At 38.8% G+C, this 19598-nt stretch overlaps 1 protein-coding gene and 1 long non-coding RNA gene across 4 annotated transcripts; one reads left to right on the top strand and one right to left on the bottom strand.

Annotated features, from left to right (window-relative positions):
• The first annotated feature begins 554 nt into the window (after positions 1-554).
• Positions 555-17404, top strand: LOC100541107 (transcription factor Dp-2). Its single transcript, XM_010716405.3, has 5 exons — positions 555-659; positions 2137-2288; positions 5038-5204; positions 10016-10121; positions 11227-17404. Exons 1-5 carry the CDS (start codon positions 570-572, stop codon positions 11411-11413), a joined length of 702 nt encoding a protein of 233 aa, XP_010714707.1. The 5' UTR covers positions 555-569; the 3' UTR covers positions 11414-17404.
• Positions 1655-5855, bottom strand: LOC104912549. 3 transcript variants are annotated; one of them, XR_002118436.2, is made up of 6 exons: positions 5001-5093; positions 4687-4815; positions 3936-4046; positions 3387-3482; positions 2024-2130; positions 1655-1745 (listed from the first exon to the last, which is right to left on the bottom strand). It is a non-coding gene; the product is annotated as an uncharacterized LOC104912549 (long non-coding RNA). The 3 variants fall into 3 exon arrangements; XR_794732.3 differs by lacking the exons at positions 3936-4046; positions 5001-5093 and adding an exon at positions 5589-5855; XR_004160928.1 differs by lacking the exon at positions 3936-4046.
• Positions 17405-19598: the final 2194 nt, after the last annotated feature.

Genomic DNA, 19598 nt, shown 5'->3' with positions numbered 1-19598 from the left:
TTTCAGCAGGCAAAGAGTTACCATGTTTTTGCAGGCCAGAATTTATGTGCACACATGTTGCTTCTGCTTCAGGCCAAACATCCCATAAATGTAAAGCACAAGTTATTGCATTTGCTGCAAAATCCCATTGCAGCTATCTGTAAATATATCTTAACATGCATTGTATTTGTAATACTTGTGACATTAGCTGTCCTAAAAGAGGAGGGAAGTGGTCTGTCCAGTACAGGACAGCTTTTTCTTCAGGTTATATTTATTGTCTTTATTGCTGGCTCTTTATTGAAGGTAAAACTGTTGACAGGGGAAGACACTGTGGTTTCTCAGTCCTGTTTTTTTAAAAATACTCATGAGACAACATGATTTGTCTGAAAAAAAATCAGTATACGGTAAATATATGATATATATAGTAAATGGGTAGGGCTGAAAAGACTTAAAATTTGCTTACTGTACACTGGAATTCACCACTTAGTAATAAAAAGGGTTTTTTTGTAAAGGTGTTCAGCACATTGATGTCACTATAAAACCTGTTCAGTCTGGCACAACGAAGCAGACAAGGTAACTGATTAATTATCATGATGCATTTGTATTTTAAGATAGAAAAACAGAAGCGGATTGAACGGATAAAAGAGAAGCGAGCCCAGCTACAGGAACTGCTGCTGCAGGTGTGTGTGTGATTATCTTATTTAATATAAATGAAATTAACCAGTAAGAATCCAATGCATTAGAACCTCTTAAATTCTTTAGCTATGATGTACTAGGGAGGAAAAGTTTCATACTTGAGATCTTTCAAGTTTCTAACTTGGGAACCTCTTACTCTGAAGCCCTGGTTCATTTTTATCTATTCTAAAGCAACGTGCTGCATCTGTGTGTCACAGCCATTTTGTAAAGTTCTGCAGAAGCTACAAACATTAGTGGAAATTGGAACAACTCCAAGCCCCCAGTTACCTTCTCTGACTATTTCCTACTGAAAAAAATAGTATGAAATTTGCAGCTGTATGTGGGTAAGTACATACTAGGTTGTTCTAGAGGAGAGAATAATTTCTGGATCCTAAGAATGAAAGACTGGCAAATGCAGCTCTTGTAGATTCTGAGAAGCATACAAGACGACTTAGAGGCAACTTGAATTTTTGCTTTGTTTGCAGAAATTTATTTTCAAATGCATCCTTATAAATAAAGTAACATTTTATAAGTACAGTTAGGAGCATTGTTAAATAAAAACATTTATGTATGGGCATTCGCTATTTAAATGCAATCAAACTTCTGCATGAAGTTACTGGCAGTAAGGCTTTTTTTTTCCGCCCTGGTACAAGGACAATGATAGTGTTTTCAGCTAATATTCATGGAAACTAAATAGCTGGCTTCCCATCCTCCCCCTATTTAGGACACAGTTCTGATTCCAACTCACCTAGTAAATTAGAAGCTTCTCTGATCAACATAAAATTATCCTGATTAAAATAACACAACTCAGATTTCCAACTACTGGTCTGAAAATGACGGATTTGCCCTACCCTTACTATCTACAACTGCAATTACATTCTTAGTTATGTTCACTTTCAAGTGATTGAGCAGTCCTTAGAGATTTTGTCTATCCATCTTCCCCCTAAGTAAGTACGAGAAATAGTACCTCAAAGTGGGTGAGTACACGGACTTCCAATCCCTCAAATAACGTTTCTTAAAACCACGTATTTTCCTGCATGGTCCAACATGGCAAAATAGTAGAGAGGGGTTGGTGTCACAAACAGCACCTGCTGAAAATGGAGAATTTCAAAATGTATTGCTTTGAGTTTGAGAAAAAGAGGGTGATGAATGAGAAGGGGAAGGAAGTATGGATCAGGAGAAAGGCAGAATGCAGTAATTTGTTAACTTTTGTTTCAATGTTAAGTAGCTCTTAGTCTGAGGTAATTACACATATAGAATAACAGAGAAGATAGATGTCTGACTGCAGAGCTTTTTCTAAAGTGGTGAGGAAACATTTTCCACTACACACTCCATTGTTTCATGTTGGGGGGATGTGAGGGAGATATACCTGATAGAATGTTACTGAAGGCACTGAGAGTTGGCAGACAAGAGCTGTAAAGTTCCAGTTCCTGGAAACATTGATGTCTTCATTCAGCGATTGCTTTTCCTTTCTTTCTGCAGCAAATAGCATTCAAAAACTTGGTACAAAGAAATCAGCAAAATGAACAACAAAATCAAGGCCCCCCAGCCTCAAACTCCACAATACAGCTGCCTTTCTTAATCGTCAACACTAGCAAGAGAACTGTTATTGACTGCAGCATATCAAGTGACAAGTGAGTGTTTGTGGAATCAACTTTTAGAATTTTGTTTTCTCTATGGACTTATTCCCTGAACAAGTGTGAGAAGCTTTCCCTAGTTTTCGTAAAGTAATAGTGCATTTACACTTCCTACAGTCACTTATTTCATGGGTGTTTTGGCTCAGTTTGGTGTTTTCATGTTTAATCCAACTACAGTAGTAACAGGAAAAAGTTTATAAGCATTGTTTATACAACTGCTAGTTAAAACAAGCTGACTTTCACTGTTGTAAAAGACACTTAAGGCTGACATTTCGAGGAGCATTCATGCACAGGACAGAAGGACTTGAATCAAGTTTTATACTAGCACTAGAAAGTCATTTGGTAGTGTTTCCAAATTCTTCCTCCTAAATGTATGTAGTCAGAAAGGTGATGTGATCCATTAGGCAAAAGTAGCAGCCCAGAAGAGGTAATAACAGCGTTGAAAGAGATGACATCTCTTGACCTTTTTCAATAGGAAAAAGCTTGCACTTAACTCTTTGAGGGAAAAAAAGGAACTAAAGGATACAGAAATTTGAAATGTAAGTTGCATTCTTCAGTTTACCTGAAAAACCCTCCACTTAGATACTTTAGGGTGCTTATGCCTTTTCATTCTGTGAAAATGTGGCTGATAGTGAAATGTACTATTATGTCACTGTTAATCCAATCATAACTAGTCGACTAGATGAAAGCAGGTGGTTTTGCTTTTCTGTAAGTTACAGAATTTGTTCTGTGGTATATAAATGCAGTCTTGAACTGTACTCAGTCAGTTAGTATGCATTGTCATGTAGCTTACCACCAACATGCCCAAAGCAGTATTACTAAAACATGTAACTAAAAAAGAACATGTAATTAAATAAACATTGTTTTAATACTGACTTAAAACCTACTGTATAGTGTAAGTCAAACAATTTCCTGAAATTACTGTAGTGCCAAAAGAACACAGTGGCAAACATGACACTGTTTTGTTTCTTGATTCTGTGTTGGTTTGGGGATTTAGTTTGGTTTTTGTTTTTAACCAATCAGCAGCGCAAATAATAGGTAGATGTTAGAAAGATTTAGATGTCCTGTACATAGACTGGGTGGGTAGTATGTTACCTGGTGCACAGTAGTTTTCTTGTCTCACTCAACATGGAACAAGGTAATCTGGTTAACATCACCAGGCCACTCCACAGTAGACCTTAAAATAAATGACTGAAGACAAAAGATTCACTCATTAATTTAATAACAGGCTGAATGCTAAGGGGGGAAAAAAAGCAAACCAAATTATTGTTTATTCTAGTGAAAAGAAACAACAGATGTTGTATACCAGTATACTACTGGTAAAAATAAGACAAGTTATTCAAGGAAATGAGCGGTTTGGTCAGTGTTAGTTTTTAACTAGTAGATGATGACATAAGAATGACATGCATGTAGATGACACAGTGGCAGATGAAATTATTGTTGATCAAATTCACACTTTCCGAGGGAGAGGTAAAGTTTGGAAACATTACAGTATTGACCTCTGAACCTGGGTTTAACACTGAATGGTAAGATAGCAGCCCAGTAGATCATTTTGTAAGAACAGAAGTTGATGGCCAAAACATTGTTAGTAATTATTAGGAAAAAGAGCAAGAAACACCATATAAAACTTGAGGCAGACAGTACCTTCTCAAAAGCTGAAATCAGTTATTACTACACAGCTTGCCACTTCAACATGACACTGGTCTCCCATCCCCTTTGTTTAAACATAGTTGCATGACTTCAGCCACACCAGTCCTGACAGCAGGAAAGTAACCATACCAATTAAAGGTACAGTCACACACTGGATTTTTCCTTTCTACGGATTCTTTCCATTTCTACGTACAACTTTTGTACATACACACAAGGCACAACTTTTCCAAACTTGCTCAAACATATTTTTAAAAAAGGCATAAAATAGAATAAAGAAAATCCACAGATGACGTAAGAGTTCAGATCAATGAAGACCCACCCCTCAGAATTACATTTTAAAGATCCTATCAAGGATGTTTTCTGGAGATGGAGCTTCTGTCAGCAGAAAACGAGTTCCTTTGAACCAGCCTTTTATTGTAATCATTGGAGCAGCCAGCACTGTCTGTGCCTTTAATAGCTTGTGATGATAGTGTAAGGCTAGTCTAAATATCCCTGCCATCAATAAAGCTCACTTGAGTTTATATTGTTATCTGCACTTGCACATGCAATAAAAAACATTTTGAGAATACTGTAGCAGAAACGTTAGATTTTGAACATAGAAGTCTGACCAGACTGCTCTGCTAGCTGCATCTAAATGCATCCAAAAAGCAAAACTCTAACAAAGTAAATAGGTCAGTTCACAGGAGGAGTGTTGCAGATTAGAATAGAAAGTTAAAAATAAAAGAAGTGAAAACAAAATACTTACTATAGTGACGGAGCTGCAGATGACCTTTAAAAGTATTGGATTTAGTACAAGTGAATGTTTGTGTCTGTTAAGACCTTCTTACTCTCCTTTGAATTTGTTTAATGATGTAGAAAACGTTAGCCTTTCTTCCTGTAATGGTAAAGTCATTTTAATTGACAAAGTACCATTTTAAACTTTGTAGGTATTCCTGTCATAGAAGCAGGAAAGAAATTATTTTTTCTTAAAGACCCTTTACAGATAATGAATGAAAACACACACACACACACACACACACCCATACACAGAAAAAAAGGAAGAAAAAAGCAAAGCCGTACTTCTCTAAGTCATCTCACTTCAACTTCTTAAATGCAGATTTGAGTACCTCTTCAATTTCGATAACACTTTTGAGATTCACGATGACAATGAGGTGTTGAAGAGAATGGGAATGTCCTTTGGGCTCGAGGAAGGCAAATGCTCAGCTGAAGACCTAAGAACTGCAAAATCTCTGGTGCCAAAAGCTTTAGAAGGCTACATCACAGGTAAGTTAACTGTCACTTTTAAATGCTGTTCCTTATCAAAATCATACCGTTAGCTAACCAAAGCAAATTTAAAGATGTTAACCTACATAGGTATGTTATGTTTGAAGTTAAGTGAAAACCAGTGGGGCTGGTGACAATAAACTTTCAAGGGATCTGCCATATGAAGGAATTATATCTTAAGTAACTGAAGTGACACTAAAAGAACAGTTTTTATTCATTTTGAATTAACTGTGTATGTGTGGAAGAGCAAACTGGAAGAAGGGAGCTCTTCCCAAGTGAGGAAGGAAAGAGAGGAAAGGAGCATCTTGAATTGCTTGAGTTTAACCCTGTATGTGATCCAGCTGCGTTCACACTTGGAGGTGGGTGAGCTCTGCTAAGACTTACCGTATCTCTGTCCATGTAGGATGTGCTCAGTGTTGTGTGCATGCTCTTAAGTACATGAACTGTGGGTTCTCCTGCTCTCTTCATTATCTTGGCCAGTCATTTTTATACTCCCATTTACTACGTAAAGCTGTGATAATTAGATAAAAAGTGGCCAGCACATGCCATCTAAGAACTGAGCATCTGTGAGAAAAGCAAGAGATTCCAAAGAGGAATCCACATTAGGTCCTTAAAATATATGATGTCAAAAAATTGCTGAAAATAAATCAGAATTCACTGTTTGTGAATGTATTCACTAAAAGCAATACGTTTTATGCAGCTTGACATTTCAAACTACCACAAATGTGTTTATATTAAATCAAAACATACTTGTTTTTCCTAGTCCATTTATTCTGTATATTTTAAAATTCAGAATACATCTTTTAATTTCACTCACTCTTGAAATTACACACCTGTCTGATGCTGCACCAGTGCCAACAAAAAAAAAATAGTTCACAAGGAACAAAGTAAGAATTCTTTCAGCTTGATTCAGTAAGTATTATTTATCACAGATTACCAATGTCAAAACAAAGTACAGGAGCAGAACCATGTCTTCTAATGTTGCTAAAGTCTTTTTAGTTTCTTAATGGACCTGAAGAGCAAAATAATTTTCTATTTAATTTTAATCCTGCATTCATGCATATTCAGAGAATAGGATTTCTTCAAGTTTCAAAGAGTTGTTTGTTACTTCTTTTCAGTTTAAAACTAGATTTTAAAAATTAAAAAAAAAAAACCTACATAGCTAAATCAGTGATTAATAAGTCATATTGACTTGTTTTGAAGAAACATCAGCCACACCAATGGACTGCTGGTGTGACTTTGTTACTGAAAGCACTACAGGCAGACAACCACAGCATTCCCATACAAGGAAGAAACAAGACATACTCTGTTCCAAAAAAAAAAAAAAAAACACACAACCACAACTACTAACAGCTAAAACAGATTATAAGATTGCATATTGCAAGAATGCTGTGATGAGGGTTGTTTCACCAGTAGCAGCAGAGCAGCAGCCAGAAGTGTCTTGAATTTTAATAGGAAAGGTGTTGATCTGTGCTTTTACTTGAAATGCAGATACTGTATTCTTTAAAAACATGGGTTAAATGTAGCTGCTTCAGCCTCTGAAATGATGCATTGTTAGAATAAGTACATTCACAGATGTATTCTCTGTTGTTTGCAACTTAATTACACAAAGCAAATCGAGAGTTAATGGTACATAAGGAAAAGATTTAAAAGTTTTGTACAATATTTGGAAATCCAACATTTGCCTGATTACACATCTCAGTTCAGTATAACCTGCCATTTTAACCTGGGCAGTTTTCAGGCATTGTTTCTTCCATTTTAGGAGCAGTGAATGTGAGGGTAATTACGGTTTTCTGGAATTGGTGGTTTACTTTCACACTCTCAGGGTGGCCCATTAAGTACACAGGCTACAAATACAACTATACAAGAAAAGCAAATCAAAAGCATGTCTCTTCTTTATTCACTGAGTAAATTTATCACAGTTGAGATTCAAGTTTTCCTAGAGTAGCTGCCTTCGTGAAAGCAGTCCTGTTCTAACGTGTCTAAACATAGTAGCTTCTTGCCTTCTAGTTGCACTCAACATCCATATAATTTGCATGGAACTGCTGAACCGTTACCATATCCACCAAAACCTTAGTGCATGTCCTTTTCAGAAGTATATATTTTAGCCATTCTGTAAGTGGCTTAACTTGATAAAAAGTAATATTGTATTTTTCCACTGGTTTCATGATGTTTCACCAAAACCACAGTATATATATGTGTGTTTTTGTATACATATACACATACATACACACACACTTTTTTTTAAGAACTATAGTAGTGTGATCTTCAAGTGTCTTGACTGCCATTACAATAAACAGAAGCTGAGGCATATTAACACCATGTAGAAAGAGAATCCATACATCTTAGGCTGTGTTTTGAACACATTTTTCTATTGCTCTATTCTTTGCTAACAGTGCATACTTCCAAAGCTGACATGACCACCTTAACATCTCTTTTTTTCCCCACAGAAGGGAACAACAGTAAAAGTTAACATGGAAGTGCTGCTTTAGCTAAGCAGGTAATCCAGAGAAAGTAATGGACAGATAACAGAATGCACTACAACCACTTGCCAGCTTCTTATTACGGAAAGAGAAACGTTTTCTTTAATACTACACTTTCACCAGCTTTAAGATAGCATCCCAGGGCCTCACACCTGATAGGTTCTTATTTGGCAGAGGAATTTCTGACTGTTCAGCACATAGGGCTTAGACCAGAATAATCGAAGGGTAAAGGAGGGAATGAGAAAGTAGTGGAAGGACAGAAATATGTCATGGACTGAGATGAGCATAAACTTTTATACAACTATCCAAATCCTGTGCATTTTAAGCTGTACAGACTCTAGACACTGTTAATGCAAAACCAAAGGCCTGCCTTTGTCAGTTGAGTCCTCACTTCCAGAAATGAGACTACAGATGAGAAAAAAAAAAGGAAATAAAAATTGTAAGGCATTGAGAGCTGTGGGAACAGCATCGCTCTAGTGTATTGCTACTAAAGCAGCAGACAAAGTGGTGTGATTTAGGTTCTCTGTATTAAGATACATCTTTGTTCTCCTCTGCATGAAGTGCTTTGCAGTCTACATACATAACAAGCCTGGACCAGAGAACAAGCTGGAGACGGAATGACGGATAAGAATACTGACAAATGAATAAGCTTGTTCAGGTACCAGCAATCATAGAATCACAAGGAAACGACCTATAGGATCATCTAGTCCAACTGTCTTCTCATTACCACTGCTACCACAAATAATAATCTTCTGCAACACTTATCTACTTTTTTGCATTAACTACTAAATGCTAGTGAAGGTACTCCTTTAGAGCATTCTCATGTCAAATAGAAGTTTCTACCAAATCTATCTGCTGCAAGTACATGCCTAGTTCATAATAAGGATGCCACTCTTAGATGAAACTCCATCATCTTGGAAAGGTTTTTCAAACTTACCTCCCAGGTTCATATGTGCAGCTACTCTACCAGATGTAGTAAGACTTGTAATCACAGGCAGGCTTGTATTTTGGCAGTCCCTTCCAGACAGGGAGTGGCTTCTTGCACTCTCCATCTTGCACAGACTTTTTATTTTCCCTGTCTCCTTTGAGCCCAACTGGAAATTAGCATTTAGGAAAACTAGGCAATGGAAGCACAGGGTAAGGACATGTATCCTTGAAGCTTCTTTCTGTCTTGTGCATTACATTCATGCCTTCTTCCATCCTTCTCTTCAAGAAGAAGGTAGCAATTATCCCAAAATGTTAATTAAACTCAAAATAACTAGCAGTGACTTGCTACTCTTCTGTTGGAAGCATACTCTTCTACTTAAGCATGTAGGTACAGGTACACCCTTTCAAAAGGCCAGGAAAAAAACTCTGTGATACATTTCTAACCCACTTGATTAATCTAAATACAGTGCTGTCATACCAAATGGTTTGGCCACCCCCTGCAAACACAGGAAGAAAATGTCAGAACATGTTCTTTGTAACTCTAAGCTTGCATTTAGGGCAGTCTTAATGAAAATCATCCAGCTGTGTCCATAATCAACCATTCTTATCTATTCAGGCCTCGTAGCTGACTCTAGCACTGCCACTTAGTCTTTTCTGTCTTGTTTCAAAGACCCTCTGAAGGAATATCAGCCTTGCTCTCCTTTGCTCTGTAATGTCATTTAACCTCACTGCTACAGGTCTATGCAGCACAGCACAACATGAGGGAGCCAGTAGATCCCAATGGATGGTGAGCCAGTTTATGTGGCTGCAGGGGAACAAGCAACCTGCTTAAAACATACCTCTGCTAAACAGGGCACTATCAAATCTCATGACCAAAGCTTAACAGTAATACAGATGAGAAAGCATACATAAGAGGAATAACAATATGTTATCTGTTACAAAACAATTGCAGGTAACAACAAAGTGTCTTGGTGGCCTGCACTCCTGATGACTACAGTTCCATTCATACCTTCACCAAACTTCATAGCAAAATAAAAAAAATAAAAATCTGTATCTGTAGTTTCCATAAGGCACTCCAAAACTGAATAGCTGTCCTACTGCAGTGTACAGCTGCTAGCTGGATTCATCTGCAGTGCATATTCTCTTCAGTAGGAAAAATTTCATACAAATAACCTCAATTCTGCATCTGAGGGCTTAGCGAGGCCTGAGTGTACCTACAAACACTGGAGAATATATATTTCATTTTGATAAAGCAAGAGCACATCTACAGTATAAAAATCAATCTAAGTTTCTCTTGTAAAATAAATGCAGAATCCTAACTGCAAACAGAATGCAAAGTAGAACACTGTAAAAAAAAAAAATCTATGTAGCCATAATGAGTGCAGCTATACTTTCTTCTAGATATGTCTACAGGATTGTCATGGATGAACCGAGGATTACTTTCAAATTCAGCACAAGCAGTTTCACATTCAGAGATAGTAGGAGGCACATCTGATTCAAAATCAAGGTAATTAAAGTCATTTCTTATTCAAGGCTATTAATAGATTCTTGTATACTTTCAGTGACCTCACTAGTTCATAGCATTTACATGCAGTACATAGGACGTTTTCTGTTAAGCTTGATTTTCAGTTGTGAAAGACCTCTTTACTAATTGTATTTGAAAGGTTAAATCTACATTTTGAACATGCTAGTTATTTTATGTATATTGTTTCAAAAGAATAGAATCACTTCCAAGCCCTCGTGTTTTTACAAGGTTGGAAAAGACCTCCAAGTTCATCTAGTCCAACCATCTAGTCCACCAGTATTTTCCCCACTATACCGATGTCCCTTAGTACAACATCTAAACATTTCTTGAACATCTCTAGGAACAATGACTCAATCACAGCCCTGGACAGCTTGCTCCAAATATCCAACCTGAACCTCTCTTGGTGCAACTTTAGGCCATTTCCTCTAGTCACTAGTTACACAGAAGAGGCCAACCCTCATGCATGTCACAGCCTTTTTTCAGGAAGTTGTAAAGTGCAATAAGCTTTCCCCCGAGATTTCTCTTCTTCAGACTGAATAATCCCAGCTCCCTCAGCTGCTCCTTACAAGACTTGTGCTCCAGGACCCTTTGCATCTTCATGCCCTTCTCCAGACATATTCTGGGGCCTCAGTGTCTTTCATGTTTTGAGGGGCCCAAAAATCGAACGCAGCACTCAAGGTGCAGCCTCAGCAGAGCTGAGTACAGGGTGACAATCACCTCCCTGCTCCTGTAGGCTGCACTATTTCTGATACAAGCCTGCATGTCATTGGCCTTCTTGCCTACCTAGGCACACTGCTGGCTCACATTCAGCTAAGCATCAACCAACATCCCCAAGTCCTTCTTTCCACTTGAGCAATTCTACTAGGCACTTAGGGGAAGAGGGGGGGGAAAAAAGCCTATCTTTTTTTAGGCTATTTTCCAATATTTCAGCAATTTTCACAACTATTAGCCTTGTTTAAGATAAAGCTTTAGGATGTTTCTTTTTTGACATCATTTCTTGCCCTAAAGGAAAAATAGAGGCAAAAAAGAAAGCTTAATGCTTTATGAGAAATCTTCTAAACTTTTAACATTTCTGTTGTTTTAATAGTGAGAATCCAGGGTTGTGTTTGGATACTGAAGTGGCTTTAGCAACTGGGCAGTTTCTTGCCCCTAGCAGTCAGCAGTCCAGTAGTGCAACATCACGCTACTCTGAATCACGGGGAGAAACTCCATGCTCATTCAATGATGAGGAAGAAGAGGATGAAGATGAAGATGATCCTTCGTCCCCAGAATAAAGACAGTAAAAATGGATATGCAAAATGCTGCTCATATATATTCTTAATGGGAGCTCACATTTGGATTTTACTTAGGTTCCTTGCCTTGGTTTGCACTGTGTTCAGTGAAGCAAAATGGAAGCTCCAAAATAAATTAATCCAAAGCTGAAATTGGAAACTTTTTATAACTGAACAGAGTGACATGCAGACACAGAGCAAAGTGCTATTTTTTATCAACTACAACCAAGGAAAAGAACAAAGTCCCTGGAGATTTGGAAAAGTAAACATCAAGTTTGTATTTTCCATTTTGGGATATTCTGTTTCAAGTCTCTGTCTTCATCATATCTTTACCAGATGGGGAAGAAAAAGCCAATTCTTGTGTTGTCTTTTGGATGTTCTACCTTTGAAAAATTAAAAAAAAAAAAAAAGGGGGGGTAGGAAGGGAGGAAGAGGGAGCACATGAATGTGCTAAAAAAGCTATTTAAAACTATCTTGTATGAAAACTGTTGTAGGGAAAAGGAGCTGTTACAATATTTGCTTTTTTTCTGTTCAACTTGCTGTATTGAAGATTCTTAAAGTAATATAAATTACAGGTTATTAAATCAATCTTGGATTAGCTTAAATCCATTTTAGATACTCTAAAAGTAGCTTGTCTCCTTTGGAAAGGTTCGTATGTTCGTTTGTACTGCAAACCTACCTTATTACAAATGATTATTAGCCATTATTAAGCAGTCAGCATAGAAACAGTATTCTCTGCACCAGCTTTTTTCAAGGAAACAAAAGTGGAAACAGTGATGTACGGATGACAGACCCATGTAACTTCTCTTTTACTGTTCAAACATTATAATCCATTTGACTGTATAGCACGTATATTAAAAAAGCAAAACAAAAGCAAAACAAAAACAAAAAGGCCTCTACCTATTAAGGATCTCAGGCAGTACGTTTTCAAGTGAGGTAATGGAAAGTTCAGGTTTCTAGGAAAAAATAAATTTTGACAATATGCAATTTTATGTTTCGCATTCTAGTCATCATGGATTATGATAGATAATTTGCTTTTCATTAACTTCCGCTGCACACACCTCAATGCGCCTTTGAAAAACATTAGTATTGAACAGGTTAAAATAATTTAACTGAAATTACACAACATGAATTCCCTTTGAACTGTTAAATTATACTTAAAACAGTAGGCTCCATATTCTGTGTTTAACATCACATCCACTCACAAAGACCTTTTTGAAAATCCTTGCATAATAGCAAAGCACTGTAGATGTACAGTTCTTGTGTGTTCCAAAGTCCAATATTTTAACTAGCCCCACAGTTACTATTTTCAGGTAGGCAAATGAAAAGTATTTCTTCTTAGTTTCATACTGTATGTCAGTAGCTGACCTTTTTCTAAGTACCAGTATAGTACCTGTCAGATCTCAGTGGCATAGCCTCTGTTATTTAAGGATTAGGCAGCTTAGTATTTGCTTGAGCAGTGGCAGCACGTTGCAGCCACTGACTGCTGCAGCCGTTACTCAGGCAGGTTACTGCGTCCACCTCAGCTTTCACAAAGACACACGCAAGCCAGCGTGTCCCAAAGCACTCAGCCCGAGATAGGAAGGTGAACCAGCACTTCAGCTAAGAAGATGGTTGTTGTACAGCTGTTAGCACATGCCTAGCTACATACAGGACGGGTAAAACTGCAAGAAGCATACAAATACATCTGCATATTCACATTAAAAAAATCATCCACATCAAAACTTTTGTAGATGGTTTGAACTCCTGCATTTAACATCAGGGCAGCACCATTTTTAAGACATACAGCTCTTCTTTGAGAAGGCAGAGCAATCTAGCTTACACAAATGATATGCAAATGCAGAAATGAAAAAGAAAAACCCATATGCCTACTCTGTTATTCACCCTCCCGGCAAGACTGTTACACTGCCCTATGCACATGGCTCGCAGGCAACAGCAGGCTGAGGTTTACACCACCTCACTGCAACCAAATCTGTAACACTACCTCTATACGGAGAAAAGCTTTACCAAGAGAAAACTGTGTTCTCACAGAGAGAGTCAATGTACTCGTCTAAAATGTGAGGTAAGACGGCAAGATGCTCTAGACATACCGTTAGCTACATGAATGGCGCTTCATTTAAACAGGCAGTTGCCTTTATTCTTAAAAATATATTGTCCTATCAGCTTCCATTGGACAGAGCAGATGGAAGATACCTGACGTACACAGGACATCCTGAGGCACTTTAAGAGGGGGGAGCATTTTCTCAAGTAATTACTCCTCACCCCTCAATACCTTATGGGCAAATCTACCTGTATGCTTTCTTCACGTTTCCCACTCAAAATCTCATAAAAAGTAAAAACAGCAAAACATTCAACAACAACTGAGCTTGAGGCACTTTGAACTATAAGATGTTGGCCAAAAAAAAAAAAAAAAACTTCTTAGACCCAGAAATGGAATATATTTATTATGTATTTTATTAGCAATCAGAGTACTTTGCGGGAGGAAGATCTTCAGTGATACTTTGCTCCCATTGATGTCTGCTTCCATCAGCACAGCAGCCTGCACAGCTCCTTGCTCTCTAGCTAACTCAAAGCTACCAACTTTTTTTTTTTTCTTCCTAATTTTCAGCTTAGGAGCATGTAACATTTAGGCAGTTGAACAGAGACTAAGTTATTTTTCTGAACTAGTAGAATACAGAGGACAAAACAAGTTAGAACACTTAGAAACTTCAAAAGGAAATTCTTTCCTTAGGATTCTTTGTGCCAAGTTACAGCTGAGGATGGAGTTCAACTACACTGTGTTCCTGTGGTTACACCGGAGTCTGAGAACCAGGAGAGCTCTGGGCCTTATCCAGCCAAAGTCACTCATGTACAACCTGAGGCACGCCTTTCAGTCTTTCTTGTTGAGCTTAATTGACATTAATAAATACAGTTATGTAGGTAGATGCAGGACAGGACCTCACTAAATACTGATGATGTTGCATCTGCCTTAAGCTCTGAGTAATTAATGAACAACAAAGGGATTAAGAATACTAACCAACCCCGCTGCTCCCACTAAGCTAGTGGCAGCAGTGCTCAGCTGCTTCAACACAGCAGCCTTCCCTGTGTCAGCCAGCAGCTGGGATTTTTGACAATCAAAGTCAGTAGCAAGACAGGCTCTCTCATTTTCTAGTCAAGTACCACAGTTTCTGCTTTCTTGTGCCGAGTATTCACAGATACAAAGCAGTGCAGCTGGCACCAGAAGGTGATTCATACAAGGCAGAGTTAGTATTGAATCTTCATAGAAGTTCTATTTGACATCTTTCTGCCCCTTGTTATGCTATTTATGAATGCTTATACATTCAGCAATGTAATGCTGTGTATAAATACTATTTTACATATTGCAGTAAAAAAAAATATCTAAATTTGACTTAAGGAAAACACAGCAGCATCACGAACCAGATGAAAGAATCACGAGCAGGAGACAGCATAATTTTAGCATTTGAAACTCTGATAAAACATCTGTGGATTTTAGTTTTAAAACTTATATTGCTACATGTGAATGTTCTTAATTTGATGGCACCTCATCTAAGACAGCACATATATTTGAGTGAAGGTTAAAGCAAACAATATCCATTTAGCTGCAGTAACTATTTTATCTAATTTAAACTGCCACACACCACAGCTTTTTATTTCCATTCATTCCATTTTTATTTCCATTCTGGCCGTAGCCCCATTCCCAGCTGGAAGTTGCTGAGTATACAAAATACCAACAGAAGGACTCACGCTGAACACCAAGTCAGCCTGACACAGCATGATGTACATGGGCCTACCAACCCAGCATATTTTAAAAACAAACAAATAAGTTGATACATAAAATGATGTGTGAATTCAGAACTCGACTGTTAAGGTTATAAATGCCAAGTGCTCTTTTACTGACCACACCCAATACTTTAAATGAAGAGCATGGCTGAAACTTACTCACATTTGCAATTAAGCACCAGGCAGAACTCATTTTTCTAATTAGCTGCCTTCTTTCAGCTGTAAGTTATCCAGGCACTTTATAGAGAAGACTTTACTTCTAATGAGTTTGGATTCATTTAAAAACAAAGGTTGAGTGTTTAGTAAACAAATCAGTTCTCTTCTGACTGACCCACCTAATTTGCATTTTCATTAACCTAATTTTCATTGCAAGAATACCTCCGTTTCAGGAGCATGTTTTAAGTAACCAAATATAATGAAACTGGGAAGAGACTATGAAATTTTTTACATTTTAAGAATTCTCATCATAGCCATATTTCAGGGCAACATCTTTCTGCTTCCTACACACTTACTTCATCTTAAAGGGAGAACTTTTCCGCTGGCTGTTCTTCACATCAATCCCAGTACCCTGCAACTTCTTGAACAGAGTTCATAGATTCTCTCTCCTGCTTATCTGTCCATTTACTTCAGTATTAAGTGTTTTTAAGAGACCACACAGGGCTGTTACCAGGACCCAGGCACACTGCCACAACCAACCTTGTTCCCAGTGGTTCCTTACCATCCTCCCAGCTCAGCAGAGCTGCTCACACAGACACTGCACTCTCCACAGGTCCCTATCTGGGCAGCACTGACTGTTACCCCCCAGTCCATCCTGCTCCATAGGTCACCCAGCCAGAACAAATGGGTTTTTCCCACTTAGATCTCTTCGACAGTATCCAATAATTCAGGATACCTGCCTAAGTCACAAACCAGAAATCCCTGTTCAGATTTGGGCAGAAAAAAGCATCTTGGTTAGAATGTGGTACTCCACTTAATTTTCAGACTTCATAAATGCCGGTTTTAAATGCTTAACCCCTTCCAGGCTTAAGCACTTCAGACAAGCTAACAAGAAGCAGCTGCATACAATTTAAACCCAGCTGTAGATTTAAATTAAACTCATCTATGCAGTATTCAGGGAACTTTTCCCAAGACAAAACGAGCCTTTCCCTGCAACCTGTTTCGGTAGTAACCCACACTGTTACTCAGGCTGAGTGAAACACACTAATTCCATAGCAGTGTCTGGATGAAGATACTTTACAGATCACATGCAGTTATCCTGAACGGCCAGAAAATAAAAATGTTTACCAGAAAAGAAAGTCCACAAAATCAGTCTCCATTTTTTTAGTGGATTTGCTAACGCTGTAATGTAACATTAACAATTAATAACTTGGTTGCAGCATTATGCAGATTAATTGGATCTCCCAGAACCTCCCTGGTAAAATACCAGCTGAACCAAAAAAATCCATTGCACAAGCTTCAGATACTTCCCCTTCTCTCTAAAACCAGGTTGTATATATAAAAAATACTTCAGATTAGAGAGGTTTTGATAAAAACATGCAAAAAATGACGACCCTGTACCTCACCAGACCTGTGGTGAATGAAGCCAGAAATGCTACTGACCCAAGCCCAACACACGCTGCTGGCACTGCCCTGCACAGCTGGCAAGGAAGCTCCCTGCAGGGGCAAACCAGTGTCAGCCATGAGCTGAGCAGCTCCCCATCGCTGTGCTGCTGGAATTGCACTTGCTGACACCTGTTACGTTCTGCATGGAAGTGCCTTGTACCAATACTTCCTTTTTCCACTGAGAACACAGAAACCACTTACATGAAACCATTTTAAGTGAAGTACATGAAGACTTTTAAGAAGGAAGCCTGTTGTAGACAAAGACTGTCTACAGTCTTAATGCTGTGCTTGAAGTCTGTAAACCTGCCAGGGGTAGGGGGAGAAGCACTAGCATACAGTTCACGATGATGGAAACGGTGGCAAATTCTTAGTTTCAGTCAGTTGTTCCTTATCCTGGTACTCTTATCAGCTTCCTCCTCCCAACCATGGGCACAAACATCAGCAGAAACATTCCTCCCTCCTCTTGTGCTCAATTCCTGTGTCTTTGGGAAAGCCCAAGTTGTTGCTTAGTTTTTTAAATAATTTTCTGTGGATTTCTGAATTCTCCAAATACCTTTAAGTTACACAGTGACTTATTTTTATTTTTTCAGGACTGCTATTAAGTGATCCTGATTTTTTTTTTTTTCCCCTGATCAAATAGTGTTACTTTCTACTACCACATTGTTCATGGCTAGGAGTAGTGAAAAAGGGATGCAGTAGCATTACGTGTGCTTTAAACACTGAGAAAGATATAAAGAAAAATGCATATACAAAGTTTTACTTTCCTGATAGGAACACTGGCATTAGCAAATAGTATATTTGAACCTATAGGAAATATCACTTTGTAGTAGCAAACACTTTGTAAATAAAAACTTGTTATTTTTTTAATGGAAATTTTATAGAAGCTATTTCTGTATACTCAGTTGATTCCATGTTTACTGAAAATGCTGCAAGTGGGAATTGTACATTGCAAATGCTGGTGGGAGCGATGGCTGACCGCAGCAGCAACATCTGTGTGCTGGAGAGAAACAGCAGCGGGAGGTGCAGCCTGACTGTACAGGAGCTAAATAAAGGCATTTCAAGGCAACTACAGCAGGCTTGGTTTGGTGGTGGTTTTGTTTGTTTGTTTTTAAGAAAAATGTGGAGAAAAGTCAATAAAAATTAAAGTTCACAGTAAACGTTCCTTATTCATTAAAAAAATAATAATAATAAAATACTCTTCGTTACTTTCATCTCAAAGCAATACTGCAGTGCTTGACATTTTGAAAATAAAGGAGGGAAATCTATCAAGTGAGCACTTGTTGGTTAGTTCACCATTCCAAGACACTTCCCATGTTGTTCCAGATGGCAGATTTCTGAAGTTGTCACATTTTGACAGAACAATTGGAAAAATATCTAGAAATATTACTGTTTCTATCTCACCAAGAAATGCACCCAATTTACTGATTGAAGGCCTCACAAACATCTACTTGATTTCTATGTCAGGTTCATCCCAGCATGCGGTATTTCAGCACCCTGCATGCTCTCCTTCCATCTCACCCTACATCATCTTTCATCTGCAGGCACGGAACACACACCTGCAGGCACGGAACACACACCTGCAGGCACGGAACACACACCTGCAGGCACGGAACACACACCCTACCCTTCCTGCCTCCCGCCTGGATTCTGCCAGCAAGGACCCAAATGGTGAGAGTTCCCCGTGCCTCCTCACCATGCATGCTGGTTTTCCAACTCCATCAAGTTCAGAAATCCCAAAGCAATTTCACAGTGCTTGTATTCCCTCATGAATAAACAATCCATCAGTTTTAATCTCAAATGAACATGAAGGTTAAAAGACAGTAGGAAAAGATCACAAAAATCACTACTTTCTCACACAGCCCCCCTTCATTTAATTGCACCAGCAAATCTGGGGAGGCGTTTTCAGAACAGATTTAGCTGACTGCAGGCAGCCCCGGGCCAAGCTGGTTAGCTGCATGCTTATCACATGCTTTCTGTAGGCCTGAAACACTGCTGGAGAAATGTGGGAGCACAGTCCTTATCTCAGCAATAAAGATATGCCTGGTGATCTGCAGCTCTTCTGTGTCAGTGCTACAAGAACTGCGACCAGGAGGATTCTGAATCATTGCACTAATAGCGCAACTTGCTGGGATAAACATTGTCCTCTAAAGAACCTGGAAGGGCAAGGTTTGCTGCAAACTGCTTCATTACTTGGTGATGTTTCTTCACATTGGGATAACCCCCCAGGAGCCCAACACAGGGGCGTTAAAGCACAAAACCTCTTTTTTTCTTCTAAGAGTTACTCGGTGTGGTTCTCTAAGAAGGAAGAAGGGCATTAAAGAGCTCTCTCTGAAATCACAATCTCTGATTGCCCAAGAACACCATAATTGCTGAGCTGGTTTACGTTTTTCTTCACCAAAATCCACAGGTCTTTTAAGTAAGAACTTAGCAAGCGATGGTAGCTACTGTAGCACCGCTGTTGTCTGTAATGGCCTTAACAACAAAGATCGAGACAAGTACTTTCTGTGGTTACAAAAAAGCAGTCTGTAAAACTGCATTTTGCTGAATTACACATTCTATTAAAAAACGAAAAGGTCTCAAAGCATTTATTAGAGAAACCAACCAACCACGTCTGTGATTCCTTTCACTCGGTCTCAGCCCCAGGCGCAGGCAGGGAGCGGTGCCTTCTGCGAGCAGCGCTCACGAGCAGCGCCCAGCCGCGCGTGCCGCCGCCGGGCCAACCTCGATGCTGAGGTTACAGGCAGGCGGAGAGCACCGCGGTGCCCGGGGAGCGGCCTCCTCGCGGGAACCGCCGCCCAAGGAGAGC

Source organism: Meleagris gallopavo, chromosome 11 (genome assembly GCF_000146605.3).
Source record: "Meleagris gallopavo isolate NT-WF06-2002-E0010 breed Aviagen turkey brand Nicholas breeding stock chromosome 11, Turkey_5.1, whole genome shotgun sequence".
In the NCBI taxonomy this organism is placed as follows: domain Eukaryota; kingdom Metazoa; phylum Chordata; class Aves; order Galliformes; family Phasianidae; genus Meleagris; species Meleagris gallopavo.
The sequence above is the reverse complement of the archived record's forward strand: the minus strand, read 5'-3'. Positions and strand labels throughout refer to the sequence as shown.